The 24,000-nt window shown below is 45.1% G+C and overlaps 1 protein-coding gene across 2 annotated transcripts in view; it reads left to right on the forward strand.

The window, feature by feature from the left end:
• Positions 1-24,000, forward strand: part of LOC118358627 (tyrosine-protein kinase receptor Tie-1-like) — a 28,930-nt gene that overhangs the window by 2,013 nt on the left and 2,917 nt on the right. Inside the window, exons 2-22 of one of the 2 annotated variants that reach the window (XM_052480117.1) lie at positions 1-131; positions 312-422; positions 624-779; positions 1,114-1,245; positions 1,636-1,776; positions 6,357-6,485; positions 6,666-6,811; positions 7,025-7,169; positions 7,438-7,596; positions 7,809-7,946; positions 8,325-8,615; positions 8,916-9,206; positions 9,748-9,941; positions 10,949-11,159; positions 13,834-13,944; positions 14,874-15,064; positions 17,123-17,236; positions 18,534-18,604; positions 22,249-22,289; positions 22,709-22,805; positions 22,923-23,022. The exon at positions 1-131 is cut by the window's left edge and continues 178 nt beyond it. In XM_052480117.1, the coding sequence (XP_052336077.1) occupies positions 1-131; positions 312-422; positions 624-779; positions 1,114-1,245; positions 1,636-1,776; positions 6,357-6,485; positions 6,666-6,811; positions 7,025-7,169; positions 7,438-7,596; positions 7,809-7,946; positions 8,325-8,615; positions 8,916-9,206; positions 9,748-9,941; positions 10,949-11,159; positions 13,834-13,944; positions 14,874-15,064; positions 17,123-17,236; positions 18,534-18,604; positions 22,249-22,289; positions 22,709-22,805; positions 22,923-23,022 (3,100 nt within the window). Of the gene's footprint in view, positions 132-311; positions 423-623; positions 780-1,113; positions 1,246-1,635; positions 1,777-6,356; positions 6,486-6,665; positions 6,812-7,024; positions 7,170-7,437; positions 7,597-7,808; positions 7,947-8,324; positions 8,616-8,915; positions 9,207-9,747; positions 9,942-10,948; positions 11,160-13,830; positions 13,945-14,873; positions 15,065-17,122; positions 17,237-18,533; positions 18,605-22,248; positions 22,290-22,708; positions 22,806-22,922; positions 23,023-24,000 lie in introns of both variants that reach the window. The other variant, XM_052480116.1, reaches the window with a different exon arrangement.

The raw sequence follows: 24,000 nt of genomic DNA on the forward strand, positions 1-24,000 counted from the left end.
CAAGGAGGTGGTGGCGAACGAGTTCGTGGGTGTGATGGACCTAACAGGCATCTTCTACTGCCATGCGTCCCAGGGAACTGATCCTCTTATAAACCTGGGTAAAGTGACTCTCATCAACAACTTTGCCAAAGGTAAGGGAGAGGCTCTAACTGAAAGAGAGAGTGTGTGTGTGTGTGTGTGTCTGTGTGTGTGTGTGTGTGTGTGTGTGTGTGTGTGTGTGTGTGCGTGCGTGCGTGCGTGCGTGTGCCTGTGTGTGTGAGAGAGAGAGAGAGACAGAGTTATCTTATCTTCTTCTGTATGGCTCCTATCAGCCCTGTTTGTCCCGGCCCACCTCACGGTGACAGCAAACAGAGGAGACACAGTTCACCTGGCCATGCAGGTCCTGAGCTCCCAGAGAAGAGACGTCACCTGGAAATACAACGGTGAGTCGCACAGGGATAGAGGGAGGCATGGATGGGTGGATGGATGAAGGGCAGGCATTGATGTGTGAGCAGGGAATAGATTCATCTGAATGAGACGATGGCAATACAGGCATTATCAAGTAGCCCCACCATGTGGATTATAATGTGTTCACATTAGTAAGAGCTTGTCCTATGTGCTGACTCGCTGTGTCGCAAAACCAGGTAACTATCACTACACGACCCACTGGGGAGATGTGTCCAACAGTACGGCTGTACTAACCCTGGAGGATGTGGCTAAAGCCAACGAGGGCATCTACAGTGCCAGCTTCGTGGGAGACAGTCCCATCAATGGAGCCTGGATGAGGCTGATTGTCAGAGGTGCAGTAGGGCTGTTCCCATTACACACACCTCCCACAAGACATACACACTTGATATGTGTGGATGATGGTGTTGATACACTTTACTGATAGTACACTAGTCTGTGCTGTTGTTTATCTATTTTCCATCTGGATAGAAGCTTAACCAATACGTTTTGTTGTTTTTTTTCCTCTGAAACATTTTCGATTGGTTGTGTCTTTGAATGTACATTATTAGTACTCAGTTAGTGTGTTTATTACTACTGGCCATTACAAGAGTATGTATGGTGATTGACATATGGATGATCTGTATCTGGGTGGGTTGGCCACTGACGCTCTTCCACTGTCCTGCACAGACTGTGGCAGTAAGAAGTGGGGTGCCGACTGTGACAAGGACTGTCCAGAGTGTCTCAACGGAGGGGTGTGTCACCACCGGGACGGGGACTGCATCTGCCCACCGGGGTTCATGGGGATGCGCTGCGAGACAGGTGGGTGTGTGTGTAAGGAGGGGTGGAAATATGTTTAAAGCATAAGATTATAGTCGTTGAAGCTGACACATACGACAAATTAGCAATAGTGTGTGTGTGTGTGTGTGTGTGTGTGTGTGTGTGTGTGTGTGTGTGTGTGTGTGTGTGTGTGTGTGTGTGTGTGTGTGTTTGTTGTGTGTGTGTGTGTGTGTGTGTGTGTGTGTGTGTGTGTGTGTGTGTGTGTGTGTGTGTGTGTGTGTGTGTGTGTGTGTGTGTGTGTGTGTGTGTGTGTGTGTGTGTGTGCGTGCGCACGTATAAGTGCATGTTTGTAAAGACAAGTATATTATATTTCCAAACTGTCTGAAGTAACTGTACCTGTACTGTATCTATGTGTACTGTATTCCCACCCAGCCTGTAGAGAGGGAATGTTTGGGCTTAACTGCCAGGAGTCATGCAAGCCAGAGATGGACTGTAGAGGGCTGAGGTTCTGCCTGGCTGATCCTTACGGATGCTCCTGTGCCAGTGGCTGGTCTGGGAACCACTGCAACAGATGTGAGTTCATTTGTTCTGCAGTGCATTCGGAAAGTATTCAGAGCCTTTGACTTTTTCCACGTTTTGTTCCCCCTCATCAATCTACACACAATACTCCATAATGACAAAGCAAAACAGGTTTTTAGACATTTTGCGAATGAAGCTCCTTTGGCTGCGATTACAGCTTCCAGTCTTGTTGGGTATAACGCTACAAGCTTGGCACACCTGTATTTGGGGAGTTTCTCCCATTCTTCTCTGCAGATCCTCTCAAGCTCTGTTAGGTTAGATGGGTCGCTGCACAGCTATTTTCAGGTCTCTCCAGAGATGTTAGATCGGGTTCAAGTCTGTGCTCTGGCTGGGCCACTCAATGACATTCAGAGACTTGTCCCAAAGCCATTTCTGCGTCGTCTTCGCTGTGTGCTTAGGGTCGTTGTCCTGTTGGAATGTGAACCTTTGCACTGAACCTTTGCCCTGAACCTTTGCCCTGAGCGCTCTGGAGCAGGTTTTCATCAAGGATTTTTCTGTACTTTGCTCCGTTCATCTTTCCCTCTATCCTGACTAGTCTCCCAGTCCTTGCCACTGAAAAACATCCCCACAGCATGAAGCTGCCACCACCGTGCTTCACCGTAGGGATGGTGCCAGGTTTCCTCCAGACGTGAGCTTGGCATTCAGGCCAAAGAGTTCAATCTTCGTTTCATCGGACCAATTAGTCTTGTTTCTCATGGTCTGAGAGTTCTTTAGGTGCCTTTTGGCAAACTCCAAGTGGGCTGTCATGTGCCTTTTACTAAGGAGTGGCTTTCATCTGGCCACTCCACCATAAAGGTCTGATTTTTGGAGTGCTGCAGAGATGGTTGTTCTTCTGGAAGGTTCTCCCATCTCCACAGAGGAACTCTGGAGCTCATTCAGAGTGACCATCGGGTTCTTGGTCACCTTCCTAACCAAGGCCCTTCTCGCTAGACTGCTCAGTTTGGCCGGGCGGCCAGCTCTCGGAAGAGTCTTGGTGGTTCCAGAATTGTTCCATTTAAGAATGATGGTGGCCACTGTGTTCTTTGGAACCTTGAATGCTGCAGATATTTGTGTTACCCTTCCCTAGATCTGTGCCTCGACACACACCTGTTTCGGAGCTCTACGGACAATTCCTTTGAACTCATGGCTTGAATTTTGCTCTGACATGCACTGTCATCTGTGGGACCTTATATAGACAGGTGTGTGCCTTTCCAAATCATGTCCAATCAATTGAATTTACCACAGATGGATTTTTACCACAGATGGACCAATCAAGTTGTAGAAACATCTCAAGGATGATCAATGGAAACAGGATGCACCTGAGCTCAATTTTCGAGTCTCATAGCAAAGGGTCTGAATACTTATGTAAATAAGTATTCTGTTTTTTATTTTTAATACATTTGCAAAAACTTCTAAAAACATATTTTTGCTTTGTCATTATGGGGTATTGCATGTAGATTGATGAGGAACTGTCACGTTTGTTGTAATAATTATCGGACCAAGCTACAGCGTGATCTGGGTTCCACATCTTTATTTGAAATAAGTGAACCACACAACAAAACAATAAAGACTCAACAAAACGTGACAACAATGGAGTGCTAACATGCAACTACACAAACAATATCCCACAAACCACAGCTGGAAAAAAGGCTACCTAAATATGATACCCAATTAGAGACAACGATTACCTGCTGCCTCTAATTGGGAATTATACAAAAACCCCACATAGAAATAATAAACTAGACTAACCCCCAGTCACACCCTGACCTACTCTACCATAGAAAATAAGGTCTCTCTATGGTCAGGGCGTGACAGAACCCCCCCCCCCCCAAAGGCCGCAAAACCTGAAACCAAACGGGAGCGTTGGGGGGTGTCTTGTGTCGGTGGCGGCTCTGGTGCGGGGCAAAGTACCCGCTCAGCTCGCGAATCCACCATCTTTGGTGGCAGCTCTGGTGTGGGCCGAAGAACCCGCTCATCCCGCGGATCCAGCCATGGGCCCAGGCTGAACACTGGACCTAGATGCCGAGGATGGCTCCTGCCATGGAGCGGGACTGGACCCTGGCCCTGGCCTGGACATCGGTGCAGAGGAAGACTCCTGCCATGGAGCGGGACTGGACCCTGGCCCTGGCCTGGACATCGGTGCAGAGGAAGACTCCTGCCATGGAGCAGGACTGGACGCCGTGTTTGGACTGGACATCGGCGCAGAGGAAGGCTCCTGCCCTGGAGCTGGACTGGATGCTGTGCTCGGACTGGGCATCGGCGCAGAGGAAGGCTCCTGCCTTGGAGCTGGACTGGACGTCATGCTCGGACTGGGCATCGGCGCAGAGGAAGACTCCTGCCATGGAGCAGGACTGGACGCCGTGTTTGGACTGGGCATCGGCGCAGAGGAAGGCTCCTGCCCTGGAGCTGAAGTTTCTGGACCATCGGTGCAGAGGAAGGCTCGCCCTGGAGCTGGAGGTTCCGGACTGGGCATCCGTCTGCCTTGGAGGAGGTGTCGGACTGTGGACCGTCCTGCAGGAGGTTCTCGGACTGGGCATCCAGAGGAAGGCTCCTGCAGCTGAGGTTCCGGACTGTGGACCGTCTCAGGAGGTGTCGGACTGTGGACCGCCTCAGGAGGTTCGGGACTGTGGACGTCTCAGGAGGTTCGGGACTATGGACCGTCTCAGGAGGTTCCGGACTGTGGACCGTCTCAGGAGGTGCCGGACTGTGGACCGCCTCAGGAGGTTCGGGACCGTGGACGTCTCAGGAGGTTCGGGACTATGGACCGTCTCAGGAGGTGTCGGACTGTGGACCGTCTCAGGAGGTTCGGGACTGTGGACCGTCTCAGGAGGTGTCGGACTGTGGACCGTCTCAGGAGGTGTCGGACTGTGGACCGTCTCAGGAGGTTCCGGACTGTGGACGTCTCAGGAGGTTCCGGACTGGGGACCGTCGCCGGAAGCTCTGGACTGGGGACCGTCGCCGGAAGCTCTGGACTGGGGACCGTCGCCGGAAGCTCTGGACTGGGGACCGTCGCCGGAAGCTCTGGACTGGGGACCGTCGCCGGAAGCTCTGGACTGGGGACCGTCGCCAGAAGCTCTGGACTGGGGACCGTCGCCGTACATTCTGGACTGGGGACCGTCGCCGGAAGCTCTGGACTGGGGACCGTCGCCGGAAGCTCCGGACTGGGGACCGTCGCCGGAAGCTCTGGACTGGGGACCGTCGCCGGAAGCTCTGGACTGGGGACCGTCGCCGGAAGCTCCGGACTGGGAACCGTCGCCGGAAGCTGGTGGTACCGGACTGGTGACACGCACTTCAGGGCAAGTGCGGGGAGCAGGCACAGGGCGTACCGGACTGGGGAGGCGCACTGGAGGTCTGGTGCGTATAGCCGGCATCAATGGTACCGGTTCGATGACACACCGTGCGAGGAGCTGGCACAGGACGTACTGTGAAGGTGCACTGGAGACCTGGTGTGTAAAGCCGACACTCATGGCACCGGACAAATGACACGCTCCTCAAGGCAAGTGTAGAGAGCTGGCACAGGACTTACTGGGCTGTGAATGCGTACTGGAGACCTGGTGCGTGGATCCAGCACAGATTTCACCAGACTCATAGCACGCTCCTCAGGACGAGTACGGGGAGCCGACTCAGGTGGCATTACACTAATTACACGCTTCTTAGGGCAACTGTCGTGCATCTTCCACCAACTCAACAACTCTCTCCGCTCTTTCTCCTCCAATACCTCCATCCACTCTCTGACGGTCTCTGACTCTCCTCCAGTTTCTCCCTCCTCTCCCAGACTGGCTCTGGTTCACTCCTCGGCTCCACCGACCACCCCATGTGCTGCGCCAACAACCCCATACGAACCCCGGCGTCGTTGCTGTCCTCCCTTCTCTCCTTGTGTCTCCCGCCAAATCCTTCCAGGATTTCCTACCAAGTCCAGGATCCCTTCCCATCCAGAATCTCCTCCCAAGTCCATGATACCCTCTCCTCCTGGGCACACTGCTTGGTCCTGTTGTGGTTGGATATTCTGTCACGTTTGTCGTAATAATTATCTGACCAAGCTGCATTGTGATCTGGGTTCCACATCTTTATTTAAAATAAGTGAACCACACAACAAAACAATAAAGACTAAATGAAACGTGACGACAATGGAGTGCTAACAATATCCCAGAAATCACCAACATAGAAACAAAACTAGAACCCCACATTATATTATATTATTATATTATTATAGAAATTATAAACTAGACTAACCCCCAGTCACGCCCTGACCTACTCTACCATAGAAAATAAGGGCTCTCTATGGTCAGGACGTGACAGGAACATTTTTTATTTAATACATTTTAGAAAAAGGCTGGAACGTAACAGAATGTGGAAAAAGTAAAGGGGTCTGAATACTTTCCGAATTAACTGTATGTAGGGCTTTGGCATATCTTAGATGGCCCAATTAATATTGATTGTAATTGTACAACCAACCTATCAACATGACTGCATGTGTTGAAATAGATACACAGAGTACATAACATACATAGCCATATCAGGTAGCAATTCCATCACGACAGATCCCAACACCTTGGTTTTCCCATCCTAATGTCACCTCTCCCCCTCTTCCCCAGTCTGCCACAGGGACATGTACGGGGCAGACTGCAGGCTGCGCTGTAAGTGTAAGAACGGTGGAGTGTGTAACCGTTTCAGTGGATGCCAGTGTCCCACTGGCTGGAGAGGACGGCACTGTGAGAAATCAGGTAGGTAAGCATTACTTCCTCCTCCTTTTCCTTGCCCTCCTCCTCCTTTTTCATCGCCACTGACACTACCAGCATCAATACTAATAACGTCATCACAAGTAGCAGTAGCATCTTCGTCATCAACATCATAATCATCACCTCATTTATCTTCCTCTTCATCATCTGTTTCTTTCCCATCAGACCGCGCCCCCCAGATCTTGGACATGGCCAGTGGTCTAGAGTGGAACCTTCACTCCAGCCCCAAGATCCTGTGTTCCGCCACAGGCAACCCCCTGCCCAGCCACGCCAGCATTGAGCTGCGCAAACTGGACAGCACTGTGCTCAAGGTAGAGGCAATGGGAGGATGGGCGGCCATTTTACATTTGATTATTCAATTACTGGGAAACAAACTGTGATGGTGTAGTCAGTGTGATTTGTGAAATGCAATGTTTTTGTAATAGTGAAAATATGTCAATATTTTTTATGATAATGTCAGTTGGCTCAGCATTACATCAGTCTGTAAGCAGCCTTATCAAAATATTTTTGGACCTCTAATTCAGGCGTCTCGTACTACCATGGACTCCAATAAGAGCACAGCCCAGTTTGATATTCCCCGTCTGTCCACTGAGCATGCTGGGTTATGGGAGTGTAGGGTTTCCACCAATGGGGGACAAGACTCAAGGAAGTTCAACCTCAGTGTCAAAGGTGAGAAGAGAAAAGTATTTTACTGGTCTATATCAGTCAATGTGAGGTGCTTAACATTGAGGGCAGGTTTCCCAGACAAAGATGAAGCCTAGTCCTGGACTTGAACATGCTTTTTAGTCCAGGACTAGGCTTGATTTGTGTCTGGTAAACCAGCCCTAAATATACACTGAGAAATGGTCTGGCGATAAAGATTTAATGTTCTGGTTGAGACTCATCAGATCACCCATTACTCAAATTCTCACCCACTTTTACTCCCCTCTCTCGCCAGAGCCACCGTGCCCCAGCACCCCTCCCAAGCTGCTGGAGAAGAGGAGTAAGCAGCTGGTGGTGATGCCTGTGGAGTCCTACAGAGGAGACGGACCCATCGACTCCACCAAGCTCCTCTACAAGCCCATGGAGACAGGAGACTCCTGGTCCTCCATCATAGGTGCATACAGATGGCGTTTGATCTCATGTAAAGTCACGGGAGTTACAACTACTATCCTGGCAACATAACATGTCATCCATTTCACAGGAAAAATTGCCTTGCCTAAAAACAAAGCAAGACAATTTGCCAATTCGTCATTATCAATATTAGATCCCTACTCTATATGGGTAATCCTGTCTGATTCTCTATGTTTCTGTGTTCCTGTCTTTTAGTGTACAGTAGAGAGCCTATAACTCTGATGAATCTGAAGCCATCTACACGCTACCACGTCCGTGTCCAGCTGACCCGTCCTGGGGAGGGAGGGGAGGGGACTCTGGGGCCTGAGGCCATCATGGAGACTGACTGTCCAGGTGAGCAGCAACAGTATGCCGGGATTCGTTTTTGCCGTGTCGAAATGCAATAGTCAGAGCAGAGGTTTGTAGGTAATTGGTGATGTTGCAGGTGGGGAGTGTGTGTGTGTGTGTGTGTGTGTGTGTGTGTGTGTGTGTGTGTGTGCGTGCGTGCGTGCGTGCGTGCGTGCGTGCGTGCGTGCGTTTCTAAGTTGTAGTAGAGCTGAGTGCAGGCTCTAAATCTGAAAGAATGGTTCTTTAATTCTGTCTAGTGACCTTATAATAATGTTCTTTGCCCATCTGTAAACGAGAGGCTGTGTCTAAGTAAATAGGAGAAGGAGAAAGTATCCCAGGCTGGAGGACCTTTCCATGACTGCGTGTTCTGTGTTGCTGCTGTAGAGCCCACTCTTCGACCAGAGATTGACTTCAGCTCGCTGGAGGGCCGCAACGCCACTGTGCGCTGGCTGTTGCATGGCAACGCGGACAGGGCCAGCGGGTTCTTAGTGCAGCTCTTCGGGCCCTCCCCCTCAGGAGAGAAGCTGAGAGAGGAGACCACCCTGCTCAATGTGCTCTCCACCAAGTTCTACAACCTGCAGTACCACCAAGACTACACTGTGGTCGTCAGGCTGCTCAACTGTGGCAGTCTGGGGCCCGCCTCTAAGCCGTACAACGTCCGCATAAACAGCCAGGGTAACTAACAAGAGCTTCTCCTATTGGCTTAGCAGTGAGTGTTGACGACTGTCATTGGTGGAAGGATGGTGGATGGTTGGTGGCTCCCCCCTGCCCTCATATTGTGTCATATTTAAAGATGGGTGCATAAAGGAAAGGACATTTAGGAATGGATGACTTACTAAGGAAATACAGAAAGAAATTCAAGCACTTTAATGGTACAATTTGGCAATCGCCATATAGCCTAAGCTAACACCTTCTGACCAACACTAACCCCACTGATGTCTCCTCTCTGTCCCTCTCCTCCCCTCTTTCCCCCAGGTCCCTCATCTCCTCGGAACGTCCAGGCTCTGCCCCTGTCTGTGTCTGCGGTGCAGGTGAAGTGGCAGCCCCCTGAGGACCCTAACGGGGGCATAGTGAAGTACATCATAGAGTACCAGTCGGTGGGACAGGGCAGCCTGCACCCCTGGGTAGATACTGACGATGGCAACAAGACGGCTAAAGATGTGACAGCGCTCAACGGGAGTACTCTGTACCAGTTCAGAGTGAGGGCCTTCTCTAAAGAACCCGGGGAGTGGAGCAAGTTTGTCCATGCCAGGACCCAGGGAGACGGTGAGAGACGGTTTAAAACAAAAACATGTATGGAGTAAAAGGTGTTAAAGAGGTTCAAAAAGGCTTCAAAGTACATGGATTTAAAGTTTTCCACTTGAAAATCTACGTTTTTTTTGTCTTGACCTTTTCAGTACTCATTAGAGGTCAAACGTCAAGGTTTGTTTGAATCCCACACGATCTGTTGTTTAGATCAAGCAATGCTGTAATCCCAAATGAATAACAAAGAAGGGTACCTCCCATCTCATTTAATCACTTTAGATTGCCAATCTTTCCCACTCGTTTGGGATTGAAGTGTAATGCCGGATGTAAACAACAGATCGTATGGGACATGGACTCATTTTGACATTTGAACACATTTGAGGTCTGAAAATGTCCCAAAAACGTTGAGTGAACATTTTAGAGTGAATTTTAGAGTGAACATAGATTTTTGTTGTTGTGAACTATCACTTTAAAACGTGAGGATACTTACATAATAAATAGGATATTGTCAATGTTAATCTACATAATAGTGTGCATCTCCTCATATCACCTCTCCCTCTAGGTTCCCAGGACTTCACTCCTACCACCCAGGGTGTGGGGGGGCTTCCAGGCAGTGAGGGCTACCATTTGTTGGTAGCTGTGGTGGGGTCTGTGACGGTCACCTGTGTCACCATCCTGCTGGCCCTGCTGGCTCTCTTCTGCATCCGCAAAACTCTGCTCAACCGCAGACGCACCTTCACTTACCAGTCTGGATCGGTGAGAGATCGAGAGAGAGGACTCACAAACACACAAATATGCCATAAAAAAAAGCACCTAAACTGCAGTACCAGTCAAAAGTTTGGACACACCTACTCATTCCAGGTGTTTTCTATATTTCTACTATTTTCTACATTGTAGAACAATAGTGAAGACATCAAAACTATTAATACCACATATGGAATCATGTATTAACCAAAAAAGTATTAAACTAATCCAAATATATTTTTTATTTAGGATTCTTCAAAGTAGCCACCCTTTCTTTGCCTTGATGATAGCTTTGCACACTCTTGGCATTCTAGCTTGCTTCTGCCAAGAAACACGAGCAATGGACATTAGACTGGTGGAAACCTGTCCTTTGGTCTGATGAGTCCAAATTTGAGATTTTTGGATCCAACCGTCTTGTCTTTGTGAGGCGCAGAGTAGCTGAACGGATGATCTCCGCATGTGTGGTTTCCACCGTGAAGCATGGAGGAGGAGGTGTGATGTTGAAGCATGGTGGAGGAGGTGTGACGGTGTGGGGCTGCTTTGCTGGTGACACTGTCTGTGATTTATTTAGATTTCAAGGCACACTTCACCAGCATGGCTACCACAGCATTCTGCAGGGATATGCCATCCCATCTGGTTTGCACTATCATTTGTTTTTAGACAGGACAATAACCCAACACACCGTCAGGCTGTGTGAGGGCAATTTGACCAAGAAGGACAGTGATGGAGTGCTGCATTAGTTGTCTTGACCTCCACAATCACCCAACCTCAACCCAATTGAGATGGTTTGGGATGAATTGGACCGCAGACTGAAGGAAAAGCAGCCAAACTATCCAAACCTTTGATTGGTACTGTATATTCCTTCACTAACAAGTTGGATAACCCGATTAGATAAATAAACATTCCACACTATCTCAAACTTCACATATAGACATGTTATGAGAAACACACCTCAAATCTGATCATTTCAATGCTTTGATTAAAAACAAATCCAACAAAATGATCATTGCAACCCGTAGGGAGAGGAGACCATCCTCCAGTTTAACTCTGGGACCCTGACCCTGACAAGGAGGCCGAAGCCTACCTCTGAGCCCCTCACCTACCCCATCCTGGAGTGGGATGACATCAAGTTTGAAGATGTGATCGGAGAGGGCAACTTCGGACAGGTCATCAAGGCCATGATCAAGAAGGACGGGGCCAAGATGAGCGCTGCTATCAAGATGCTAAAAGGTAGTAGGTACCACACACACACATGTACCAACGCACGCGCGCAGGCAAGCACTCACTCACTCAGACAGCAGTGGTGGTCGGTGATGTTTAAGATGGAGGATGGATTATATATTTTTTATGAGCATGGATTTATTTCTATTATAGCATATTGGATGACTGTCATTCATATTCCATTCACCCAGCTCAATGTAACATCGATAGGTTAAGCCTACTACATGATACTTGAATTTTCCCAATACCCATCATGATGTTGCTACAACTTAGTCTATGAATGACAGTTTACAACGTAGGTGCACAGGTTGAGAGAACATTTTGAGTAATCAAGGTGACAGACAGTGACACATTCAATACCGGCTTGCACACTATTGCTTGCATCTAGCTGATCTAGGGTGTAATCATTAGTCCAACAGTTGCAAACAATAGTTTCTAATGGACAAATTCAGGTATGTGTATCCCAATTTTGTTCCGTTTGCTTCCGTTTAAGAAACGTTTTTCAACAGAATCGGCGGAATGAATACACCCCTGATCACACACAAACACAGTTCACTTTCATAGCAGCCACATACAAACAGTATGAACATTTTGCTTGTTGTATAATTCCTTCTCGCATCTACACTCTCTCCTCTCAACTTTTCCCTTCACTTGTGGACTTCAGTGCACAACACATCAGCTGTCTGTGACCAGGGGAAAAAACCTTTCCAAGCCAAACCTAATAACTGCTAACCACTAAACACAGCCTACATCATTGTCACCATATTAGCTAACGACATTAGCAATGTCATAGTCAACATAGCTAATAGAACTAACGTGTTAGTAAACCCGCTACAATCATGCAGTACAGTATACAGTCAGCATCAGTTTAGCAGTTACACCGGCGGGCCCCGGTAGCAATAAATGAATAAAACCAAAAGCTTACCATGACTTGGAAGAGTTCCAGTGTTGGATAGCCATAGCCAGCTAACTAACATAGCATCCCTCTCTGTTTGAGCTGGGTGTTTGAGTAGGCTAACTAACATAGCATCCCTCTCTGTTTGAGCTGGGTGTTTGAGTAGGCTAGCTAACATAGCATCCCTCTCTGTTTGAGCTGGGTGTTTGAGTAGGCTAACTAACATAGCATCCCTCTCTGTTTGAGCTGGGTGTTTGAGTAGGCTAGCTAACATAGCATCCCTCTCTGTTTGAGCTGGGTGTTTGAGTAGGCTAAGTGAAAGTTTAAAAAAAAGTCTCTATCTCGCGTCACATTCATTTTTAAAGAAATTAATTTGTTCAAAACTGTTCAACTATTGTTTTTCACTCTCTTTGCGTCAACTACTGACCACATTTTATGCACTGCGGTGCTATCTGTAACTTATGCTTTCAGTACTAGATTCATTTTCTGATCCTTTGATTGGGTGGACATCATGTCAGTTCATGCTGCAAGAGCCCAGATAGGTTAGAGGATGTCATCTGTAAGTTGTCATAATTACTGTGTAAGTCCATGGAAGGGGGTGAGAACCATGAGCCTCCTAGCTTTTGTATTGAAGTCAATGTACACAGAGGAGGACGGAAGCTAGTTGTCCGCCGGCTACGCTATGGCCCTACCCTACAGAGTGCTGTTGAGGCTACTGTAGACCTTTATTGCAAAATAGTGTGTTTTAATTAATTATTTGGATTATTATGTGAATATACAGTATCGTTCAAAAGTTTGGGGTCACTAGAAATGTCTTTGTTTTTGAAAGAAAAGCAACTTTTTTGTCCATTAAAATAACATCAAATTGATCAGAAATACAGTGTAGACATTGTTAATTTCTCAGAACATCAATAGAATGACGAGTTTCAGAAGAAAGTTATTTGTTTCTGGCTATTTTGAGCCTGTAATCGAACCCCAAAAAGCTGATGCTCCAGATACTCAAAAAGTCGAAAGAAGGCCAGTTTTATTGCTTCTTTAATCAGAACAACAATTTTCAGCTGTGCTAACATAATTACAAAAGGGTTTTCTAATGATCAATTAGCCTTTTAAAATGATAAACTTGGATTAGCTAACACAACGTGCCTTTGGAACACATGAGTGATGGTTGCTGATAATGGGCCTCTGTACGCCTATGTAGATATTCCATTAAAAATAATCAGCCGTTTCCAGCTACAATAGTCATTTACAACATTACCAATGTCAACACTGTATTTCTGATCAATGTGATGTTATTTTAATGGACAAAATATGAGCTTTTCTTCCAAAAACAAGGACATTTCTAAGTGACCCCAAACTTTTGAACGGTAGTGTATGTGATGTATATTTAGTATAGTTTTATCTAAAAAGGTATACATATATTTTTTTTAATGTTTCACTATTTTTATTTTTAGGAAATTCACTGAGGAGGATGGTTTTCCCCTTCCTCCTCTGAGGAGCCTCCTTTGACACACACTTACACTACCACACAAGCATGTACACACACACACACACACACACACACACACACACACACACACACACACACACACACACACACACACACACACACACACACACACACACACACACACACACACACACACACACAATCACATCAATAACTCATACTCACACACATAACGGTCAAAGAAACAAAACACACATTCTAACACAGTGATATAATGTCACAAAGCTTCTTTCTCTGTACATGTTTGTAACTTGCTTTGTGCGCTGTTTTGTTTTAAGCAGAGTTTGCCTCGGAGAATGACCACCGGGACTTTGCAGGAGAGCTGGAAGTGTTGTGTAAACTGGGCCAACATCCCAATATCATCAACCTCATAGGAGCCTGTGAAAACAGGGGTGAGCACACCACCTAGTGGCCATGCTGGGCAACGCTCTTAATTGATACTATACTAAAGTATGGACATTGTAATCTCAAGGGAAGACTTTTAAAGTACTGTATCTCTTTAGGGAACATTTAAATAAATAATAAGTCTGTATTCTTATATGATAGCTATAGTATTCTGATAGTGATTTTAATATTTACATTTGAAACTCTGTTACACTACATTGTGTTAGCGTATAGCCTTACGTTATATACGTTTGGACCAAGCTCTGAGCATGACATTTCTATTTCCTAGCCACTTCTGACAGTTTTGGGAAATAATTGAATTGCCTGTTTCTCTTTGTATAAAGATCTACGATTGATAACATATGGTGGGGAGGAAGTTTAGAGTGGAAAGTACATTACCAGAGATAAAAAAAAAGATATATATATATACATCCTACTAAACCACCGTGTGTCACAATCCTAATGGTTCTCAAGTAGCCTTGACTTAGCACTGGTGGTTCTCTTTCTCTCTCTCCCTCTCTCTCTCTATACATTTATGATGATTACAGCGAAGAACTCGAATTCTATGTCTATGGATTACAGCATGATACTCAGTTAATGCCTTCCTGCCTTGAACATGATATTCTTATGGAGGCACAAATGGAACTGTTAGCGGGCATAGGTGTGTCTGTGATGGCCAATACAGCACGGCTTGGAACACTGCTCGTCCAATCAGCATCCAGGATCCAAACAACCAGTTTTATAATGACGATCACAGCACAGGACGAGAATTCTATTTCTATGGGATACAGTATGACACTCCATTAATGCCTTCCTACCTCTCCATGGCAAACTTGAATGCAAACGGTGTCTCGCTAAACAACCTTCTCCATACAGTGTACCAGTAAATCATAAACGTTCTTTACTTTCCTCCAACTGCTTCTCTCTACCCGTGTAGGGTACCTGTACATTGCCATTGAGTACGCCCCATATGGAAACCTGCTTGACTTCTTGCGTAAGAGCCGGGTCCTCGAGACAGACCCTGCCTTCGCCAAGGAGCACGGCACAGCCTCCACCCTTACCTCACAACAACTGCTGCAGTTCGCTGTCGACGTGGCCACTGGCATGCACTACCTTAGCGACAAACAGGTAGAGTATACACACGGGCATAGCCGTGAGCAGTGCTGAGGGTGCTGTAGCACCCCCTGAAAAATCTGAATTTTAAAAAATGTATTGAAGAAAAAAAAACACACAAAAGTAGTGGGCTTGGCCTTTACTAGTCCTGTATTAGTGGACCAGTAAAAAAGGTATATTACCTAACTTGGATATAAACAACATACAATTGGAAACACCCCCCGCAAACTACTTCCCGCGGCTATGCACACAGGTACAGTTGAAGTCGGAAGTTTACATACACTTAGGTTGGAGTCGCTAAAGCTTGTTTTTCAACCACTCCACAAATGTATTGTTAACAAACTATAGTTTTGGCAAGTCGGTTAGGACATTTACAAGTCATTTTTCCAACAATTGTTTACAGACAGATTATTTCACTTATAATTCACTGTATCACAATTCCAGTGTGTCAAAAGTTTACATACACTAGTTGACTGTGTCTTTAAACAACTTGTAAACTTCTAGAAAATTATGTCATGGCTTTAGAAGCTTCTGATAGGCTAATTGACATCATTTGAGTCAATTGGAGGTGTACCTGTGAATGTATTTCAAGATCCTACATTCAAACTCAGTGCCTCTTTGCTGAACATCCTGGGACAATCCAAAGAAATCAGTCAAGACCTCAGACCTCCACAAGTCTGGTTCATCCTTGGGAACAATTTCCAAACGCCTGAAGGTACCACATTCATCTGTACAAAAAAATAGTACACAAGTATAAACACCATGGGACCATGCAGCCATCATACCGCTCAGGAAGGAGACGCATTCTGTCTGCTAGAGATGAACGTACTTCGGTGCGAAAAGTGCAAATCAATCACAGAACAACAGCAAAGGACCTTGTGAAGATGATGGAGGAAACGGGTACAAAAGTATCTATAGCCACAGTAAAATGAGTTCTATATCGACATATCCTGAAAGGCCATTCAGCAAGGAAGAAGCCACTGCTCCAAAACCACCATAAAAAAGCCAGACTACTGCACGTGGGGACAAAAATTGTACTTTTTGGAGAAATGTCCTTTGGTCTGATGAAACAAAAATAGAACTGTTTGGCCATAATGACCATCGTTATGTTTGGAGGAAAAAGGGGGAGGCTTGCAAGCCGAAGAACACCATCCCAACCATTAAGCACAGGGGGTGACAGCATCATGTTGTAGGGTTGCTTTGCTGCAGGAAGGACTGGTGCACTTCACAAAATAGATGGCTTCATGAGGTAGGAAAATCATGTGGATATATTGAAGCAACATCTCAAGACATCAGTCAGGAAGTTAAAGCTTGGTCGCAAATGGGTCTTCCAAATGGACAATGACCCCAAGAATACTTCCAAAGTTGTGCCAAAATGGCTTAAGGACAACAAAGTCAAGGTATTGGGAGTGGCCATCCGTGGGAAGAACTGAAAAAGCGTGCGCGAGCAAGGAGGCCTACAAACCTGACTCAGTTACACCAGCTCTGTCAGGAAGAATGGGCCAAAATTCACCCAACTTATTGTGGGAAGCTTGTGGAAGGCTACCTGAAACGTTTGACCCAAGTTAAACAATTTAAAGGCAATGCTACCAAATACTAATTGAGTGTATGTAAACTTCTGACCCACTGGGAATGTGATGAAAGAAATAAAAGCTGAAATAAATAATTCTCTCTACTATTATTCTGACAGTTCACATTCTTAAAATAAAGCGGTGATCCTAACTGACCTAAGACAGGGCATTTTTATTTGGATTAAATGTCAGGAATTGTGAAAAACTGAGTTTAAATGTATTTGACTAAGATGTATGTAAACGTCTGACTTCAACTGTATGCCTGTGAACTCAAGGAGATGGGAGGGTGGTTGCCAATTCCATGTTGTTTATATCCAAGTTTGGTAGTATCCTTTTTTCATTTTTTTTTTTTACAGCAAATGATGATTGATAAATATGACAGGGAATCTACAGGATCCTACATCAATGTAGATTTCCTCTCAGCATAAATTCATATGATATTCCCAGATGTGAGCTTCATATTTTCACCCTCTCCTCTCCTCTCCTCTCTCTCTCTCTCTAGTTCATCCACAGAGACCTGGCAGCGAGGAACGTTTTAGTGGGAGACAACCTAGTGGCCAAGATAGCAGACTTCGGTCTGTCCCGAGGGGAGGAGGTCTACGTCAAAAAGACCATGGTGGGAGCTCAGTCACATACAGCACAGCACATTAAGGAATAATAGCTAGGATTCTAGTGTGTATCGTCATTGGTCAGCCAACATCAAGTAGCACATTCTGAAGAGAATGTGAAAATGTTGCACGGTGTCTCACACAAGAGCACTACTTACACTCTGTATGCATTTGGACACAGAAGCTACATTTTTATATTTGTCTCTTTACTCCAGCATTTTGGATTTGAGATGAAATGTTTGATATGAGCCGACGATACGGAACATCACTTTTTATTTGAGGGTATTTTCATGCATATCTGTTGTACCATTTAGAAATTAAATCACTTTATGTATCTAGTCCCGCCTTTTGAAGAAGTACAAAGTATTTGGACCAATTCACTTAGTGTATTCAAGTAGTCAAAAGTGTAGTATTTGGTCCTATATTCCTAGGACACAATGGCTACATCAAGCTTGTGACTCTACAAACTAGTTGGATGCATTTCCAGTTTGTTTTGGTTGGGTTATGTGTTATGGTAAAGTGGAGTGGACTGGAGTAAGTGAGTGGGTAGAGATAGATAGAACACTTCTAAATTCATCCTGATAATGCCACGATTAAGAAACAGAATTAATGAATCATGAATAATGATGAGTGAGAAGATTACAGAGGCTACAACAAAAACATTGATTAGTGATATAGTGGGGGGGCTTGTGCCTCTAACTTTCTCACTTGTCATTACTCACAATTCAGCCATGATTATCCATAACCGCATAAATGTAGAAATGTTCAGAAACATCTTATATTCTTACTTACAATAAAATGGACTCCAAAATGACACATTATTCACCATTTTGTTTGCTATTTGATCAAATATAATCCGAAAGACGAACCAAAACAAACTGCAAATGTATCCAATGTGTTTGTGGAGTCACGAGCTTTGATGTAGTCATTGAGTGCAAAGAATATGGGACCAAATACCAAAAACCTTTAGAAAAAAATTGCTGGAGTATAGAGCCAAATTCTAAAACGTTGCTTTACTATCCAAATACTGTACATGTGGAGGGGAGAGTATGTCAGAAATGGGAAATAAGTCTGACATAAAAGAATCAACTAAAGAGGGCAGTAGTGTGTTTGACATGGCAACAAGTTACCTTACAAGTCCAATGTTCCCTTACAGCTAGTAATGAGAAGAGAGAAGCACAGGACTTGGACCATTATAATTCTGTACCAGACATACTTCATACTGTCAGTTAATACCACATTTTACAACTGAATTATACCACGTTTTCCAATGGGATGTCTTGGCATTTTCTCTTTGTGCTGCAGGGGAGGTTGCCAGTGCGTTGGATGGCGATAGAGTCCCTAAACTACAGTGTGTACACCATCAAGAGTGACGTGTGAGTATCTGACTGGGAAAAGTATATTCAACTATACTGAACAAAAATATAAACGCAACATGTAAAGTGTTGGTCCCGTATTTCATGAGCTGAAATAAAAGATCCCAGAAATTTTCCATACGCACAAAAAACGTATTTCTCTCAAATGTTGTGCACAACATTTGATTACATCCCTGTTAGTCAGCATTTCTCCTTTGTCAAGATAATCCATCCACCTGACAAGTGTGGCATATAAAGAAGCTTATTCAACAGCATGATCAATACATAGGTGCATCTTGTGTTGTGAACCTTAAAAGGCCACTCTAAAATGTGCAGTTTTGTCACACAACACAATGCCACAGATGTGCCAAGTTTTTAGGGAGCGTGCAATTGGTATGCTGACAGCAGTAATGTCCACTAGAGGTATTGCCAGAGAATTTAATGTTCGTTTCTCTACTATAAGCCGCCTACAACGTTTTAGAACATTTAGCAGTACACTCAACCAACCTCACATCCACAAACCTGGTGTAACAACACCAGCCGGGGACCGCCACATCCAGTTTATTCACCTGCGGGATTATCTGAGACCAGCCACCCGGACAAACTGTCAGAAACCGTCTCAGGGAAGCTCATCTGCGTGCTCCTCGTTCTCACCAGGGTCTTGACCTGACTGCAGTTCGGCTTCGTAACTGACTTCAGTGGGCAAAGGCTCACATTAGATGGCCACTGGCACGCTGGAGAAGTATGCTCTTCACGGATGAATCCACCGTTTTAGATGGCAGACAGCGTGTGTGGCGTCATGTGTGCGAGCGGTTTGCTCATGTCAACGTTGTGAACAGAGTGCCCCATGTTGGCAGTGGGGTTAGGGTATGGGCAGGCATAAGCTACGGACAATGATCACAATTGCATACATTTCACCCACTAGGCATGTTTGGGATGCTCTGGATCAACGTGTATGACGGCGTGTTCCAATTCCAGCCAATATCCAGAAACTTTGCACAGCCATTGAAGAGGAGTGGGACAACATTCCACAGGCCACAATCAACTGATCAACTCTATGTGAGGTGGTCACCAAGTTTGACTGGTTTTCTGATCCATGTTACCAACAGATGCAGATCTGTTTTCCCAGTCATGTGAAATCCATAGATGAATTTATTTCAATTGACTGATTTCCTTATATGAACTGTATCTCAGTAAAATCTTTGAAATTGTTTCATGTTGCGTTTATATTTTTGTTCAGTATAGAACAAATCTTTAATTTATCTTTAGACACTTGTCTTACACAGACACATGTCTGTGTGAACTGCTAATTTAGTGCAGAGGAACTGATAACAGAACCCAGGGAGCCTAGAGGCATGGCCCGGCCTACTCATTAGGCAGGATTAGGCTTTTTAGGTGAGCGCAGGGGAGCAAAGTATTTTGCTTTGTCCATTCCCAGCTCTCCTCTCCAGGGTGCTGTTGGAGAGACACATTACTGCTGCGCTCCACCACACAACGTTCTGTCAAAGAAAAAAAGAAACTCTTAACAGAAATCACCTAGCAGATCTAGGATGTGATAGAACGAGTATTGTGGCCTTTTCTGTCGTCTACAGGCTGGAGATCAAATGTGTGACAAGGAAATGAGACGGGACACTTTTGACACCGTGCCGGTTTCTCCCATCAAATAGCCAAAACTAAAATGGCGCCCAATCAACAACAAAAATGTGCTGTCATGTTAGCAAACAACATATCCTAAAAACAGGACTGGTCAAAGTAGAGTGAACAATATGGAAACGGAACGTTACAACTGTTGTCAATGAGTTTCACCCCGTTGTCATGATTAGTGGTTTCAAGTTTGCATCTGTACATTTTGGACAAGCTGATCGGAGCTAGGCCCGACTTCTGCATTTCCTTCTATGTAAGCACATTGCAAATAGGCTCACGATAACTCCCGATAAAGTTGGTGGAGCTGATATTCAGAGCTTAAACAACCACATTGATTAGTCACAGGAATCAGGACTAATGAAGCCAATGCAACAGCTTGTTTTACAAATGTTTGGCCGACCACATAGATGGGCATTCATAAAATGTTATTTCAGGCAACACTGTAAGCACGGACCAACACTGACGCTTTTTGGATGTCTTTTTTTTGGTGCAGTCCTGACCGGCCTTGATTTCTACATCCACGGTGGCTGGTTTTTGGTCTGGTCCGTACCACATCTGAGCCAGTCGTAGACGTTTATGTTTGGTTCAGATTCTTTCCGGTCTGGACCAGCCTTGACTTGGCCCAAACATAGATGTCTCTAAATGACGTATTTTCTACTTTCATTCAGAATCAAAAAAGGAACCTGATTTTAATGTCCGGAAGATACAGATTTTCAACATCTGGAAAATACGTATTTTCTACTTTCATTCAGAACTTAAAATTAACCTAACTTAATTGTCTGGAAAAGACGTATTTTAGACGTCTTTGACTTCTTTTTGCTTACTGGGACATTTTTAGTTTTGCAGGGGCACATATTTTGGTCTTGCCTAGGGTAGCACAATGGCAAGGAACGGCCCTGCCAAGAGGAGCATAGTGGAGAGGCCACACTACCACATAGAGCCTGTCAAACACAGACTATTTATACCCGGTTCAGAATTGACTGGAAGGCCCGAGGACAGCTACAGGAAGTGGAACGAACGAGGCTGGTTAGGTTAGCAAAGAGGAGAGACGTTTCTGTAGTAAACATGTTGTTAACAAGCTAGCTGCAGCACTAAGTGTGTGTGTGTGTGTGTGTGTGTGTGTGTGTGTGTGTGTGTGTGTGTGTGTGTGTGTGTGTGTGTGTGTGTGTGTGTGTGTGTGTGTGTGTGTGTGTGTGTGTGTGTGTGTGTGTGTGTGTGTGTGTGTGTGTGTGTGTGTGTGTGTGTTGAGCCTTGTGTTGACGAGAGCAAAGGCACTAATTTGGTGACACACCACAGAATATAAACAAAGATAACCAGACCGCTACTCTGTGTTTATGTTCTAGAGAAAGGTCGAGCGAGAGAGAGAGAGAGCAAGCGATAGAGGGAGAGCAGAAGAGATTGTTTACCTCAAGCTGAGTCAATGGGTTCATCATTGTATTTGTACAGAATGACTGGCAGTTAACTGATTAACTTGCAGTGAGTTGGCTACATTTTGTAAGTCGCTCTGGATAAGAGCGTCTGCTAAATGACTTAAATGTAAATGTAAATGTACATTGTCTTGTTAGTTGACAATCACATAGTCAGATGGTGGCTCTGTACAGATAGTGAAGAGTACTTGTTGTTTCTCTCTCTGCTTTTTACAGTTGTGAGGCTGCTCTAAAGTCATCTGCTTTTACAGTTGTGAGGCTGCTCTAAAGTCATCTGCTTTTTACAGTTGTGAGGCTGCTCTAAAGTCATCTGCTTTTTACAGTTGTGAGGCTGCTCTAAAGTCATCTGCTTTTACAGTTGTGAGGCTGCTCTAAAGTCATCTGCTTTTACTGTAATAAGACACTAGGATGCATTTACATTTCGTGCTATTACAAAATGATTCGGTATCAGTCAGTTGCATTCACACGCTAATGTAAAAATATGTCATTAACATACTGTATATAAATAATTGAATTACAAGGCCACTAACTGTTCAATATCACTTAGATCTTCCTCATTCTCTTCCTTTCCTCTCCCCTCTTTCTTTTTCTCAGGTGGTCTTTCGGTGTACTTCTATGGGAGATAGTGAGTTTAGGTAAGTTGACGTATAGTGATGCTGTGTGAATGTTGTACATATTATTAAATGAGGAATAGTAATAGCCCATATTCCTAGCAATGTGGGTTGTCACAGTGAGAAAATGTATAACCAGTTCCCCCACAGCTTTCACACCAGAGAGAGAGGGGGAAGGTTCCCCAGCTGAGAGTTAACAGAGTAGGCATGCACAGAGAGTCAGCAGGACATCCCCCCTCACTCTGGGAAATATACTGTATCACATGAAAGGAAATATCTACTTTGCATGCCCGCCTGATGATGATGATGATGATGTTGATGATGACAATCATGACCATGACAAAGAATGACTAAGACAAAGATGTATGGATCAACTCCTTTCTCTGTGTCATTGTATCAACGTAAAAGTGACCCGTTCCCCCTGTCCTCTCTTTGTGTATCAGGTGGTACTCCCTACTGTGGGATGACCTGTGCTGAGCTCTACGAGAAACTCCCTCAGAGCTACAGGATGGAGCAGCCCAGGAACTGCGACGACGAAGTGTAAGTGATGACCTGTGCTTGGACCTGTGTGTTTGTGTGTGAGAGAGAAGGGGGGTGTATATGTGTATACTGTTTGCGTGCACCGTTATAGCTGGTTCATTGGTTATTTTTTTTCAGGTATGAGTTAATGAGGCAGTGCTGGAGAGACCGGCCGCATGAGAGACCTCCTTTCTCTCAGATCTCTGTACAGCTCAACAGGATGCAGGAGGCCAGGAAGGTAAGGATACATTCACCTACAGTTTCACTTAGGACTCATCTTTTCAATAAGCTAGCAATTCCCTGATCTATCCCATAGGGCACAGAGGTAACCTGGTTCCAGACCTGTTTGTGTTGTCTTTCAGGAGTTGGCTGAGAGGGTCCTAGTTAGATAGAATTCCTCTTCAAATTAAATTCCTCACCTTAGTTTTCTAAATCATTCTACAGTCGTGGCCAAAAGTTGAGAATGACACACATATTTTTTTTTTTAAATACTGCTGCCTCAGTTTGTATGATGGCAATTTGCATATACTCTAGAATGTTATGAAGAGTGATCAGATGAATTGCAATTAATTGCAAAGTCCCTCTTTGCCATGCAAATGAACTGAATCCCCCCAAAAAACATTTACACTTCATTTCAGCCCTGCCACAAAAGGACCATCTGACATCATGTCAGTGATTCTCTCGCTAACACAGGTGTGAGTGTTGACGAGGACAAGGCTGGAGATCACTCTGTTATGCTGATTAAGTTCAAATAACAGACTGGAAGCTTCAAAAGGAGGGTGGTGCTTGGAATCATTGTTCTTCCTCTGTCAACCATGGTTACCTGCAAGGAAACACGTGCCGTCATCATTGCTTTGCGCAAAAAGGGCTTCACAATCAAGGATATTACTGCCAGTAAGATTGCACCTAAATCAACCATTTATCGGATCATCAAGAACTTCAAGGAGAGCAGTTCAATTGTTGCGAAGAAGGCTTCAGGGCACCCAAGAAAGTCCAGCAAACGCCAGGACCGTCTCCTAAAGTTGATTCAGCTGCGGGATCAGGGCACCACCAGTATAGACTCAGGAATGGCAGGAGGAAGGTGTGAGTGCATCTACATGCACAGTGAGGTGAAGAATTTTGGAGGATGGCCTGGTGTCAAGAAGAGCAGCAAAGAAGCCAATTCTCTCCAGGAAAAACATCAGGGACAGACTGATATTCTGCAAAAGGTACAGGA

Source organism: Oncorhynchus keta, chromosome 26 (genome assembly GCF_023373465.1).
Source record: "Oncorhynchus keta strain PuntledgeMale-10-30-2019 chromosome 26, Oket_V2, whole genome shotgun sequence".
NCBI classification, from domain to species: domain Eukaryota; kingdom Metazoa; phylum Chordata; class Actinopteri; order Salmoniformes; family Salmonidae; genus Oncorhynchus; species Oncorhynchus keta.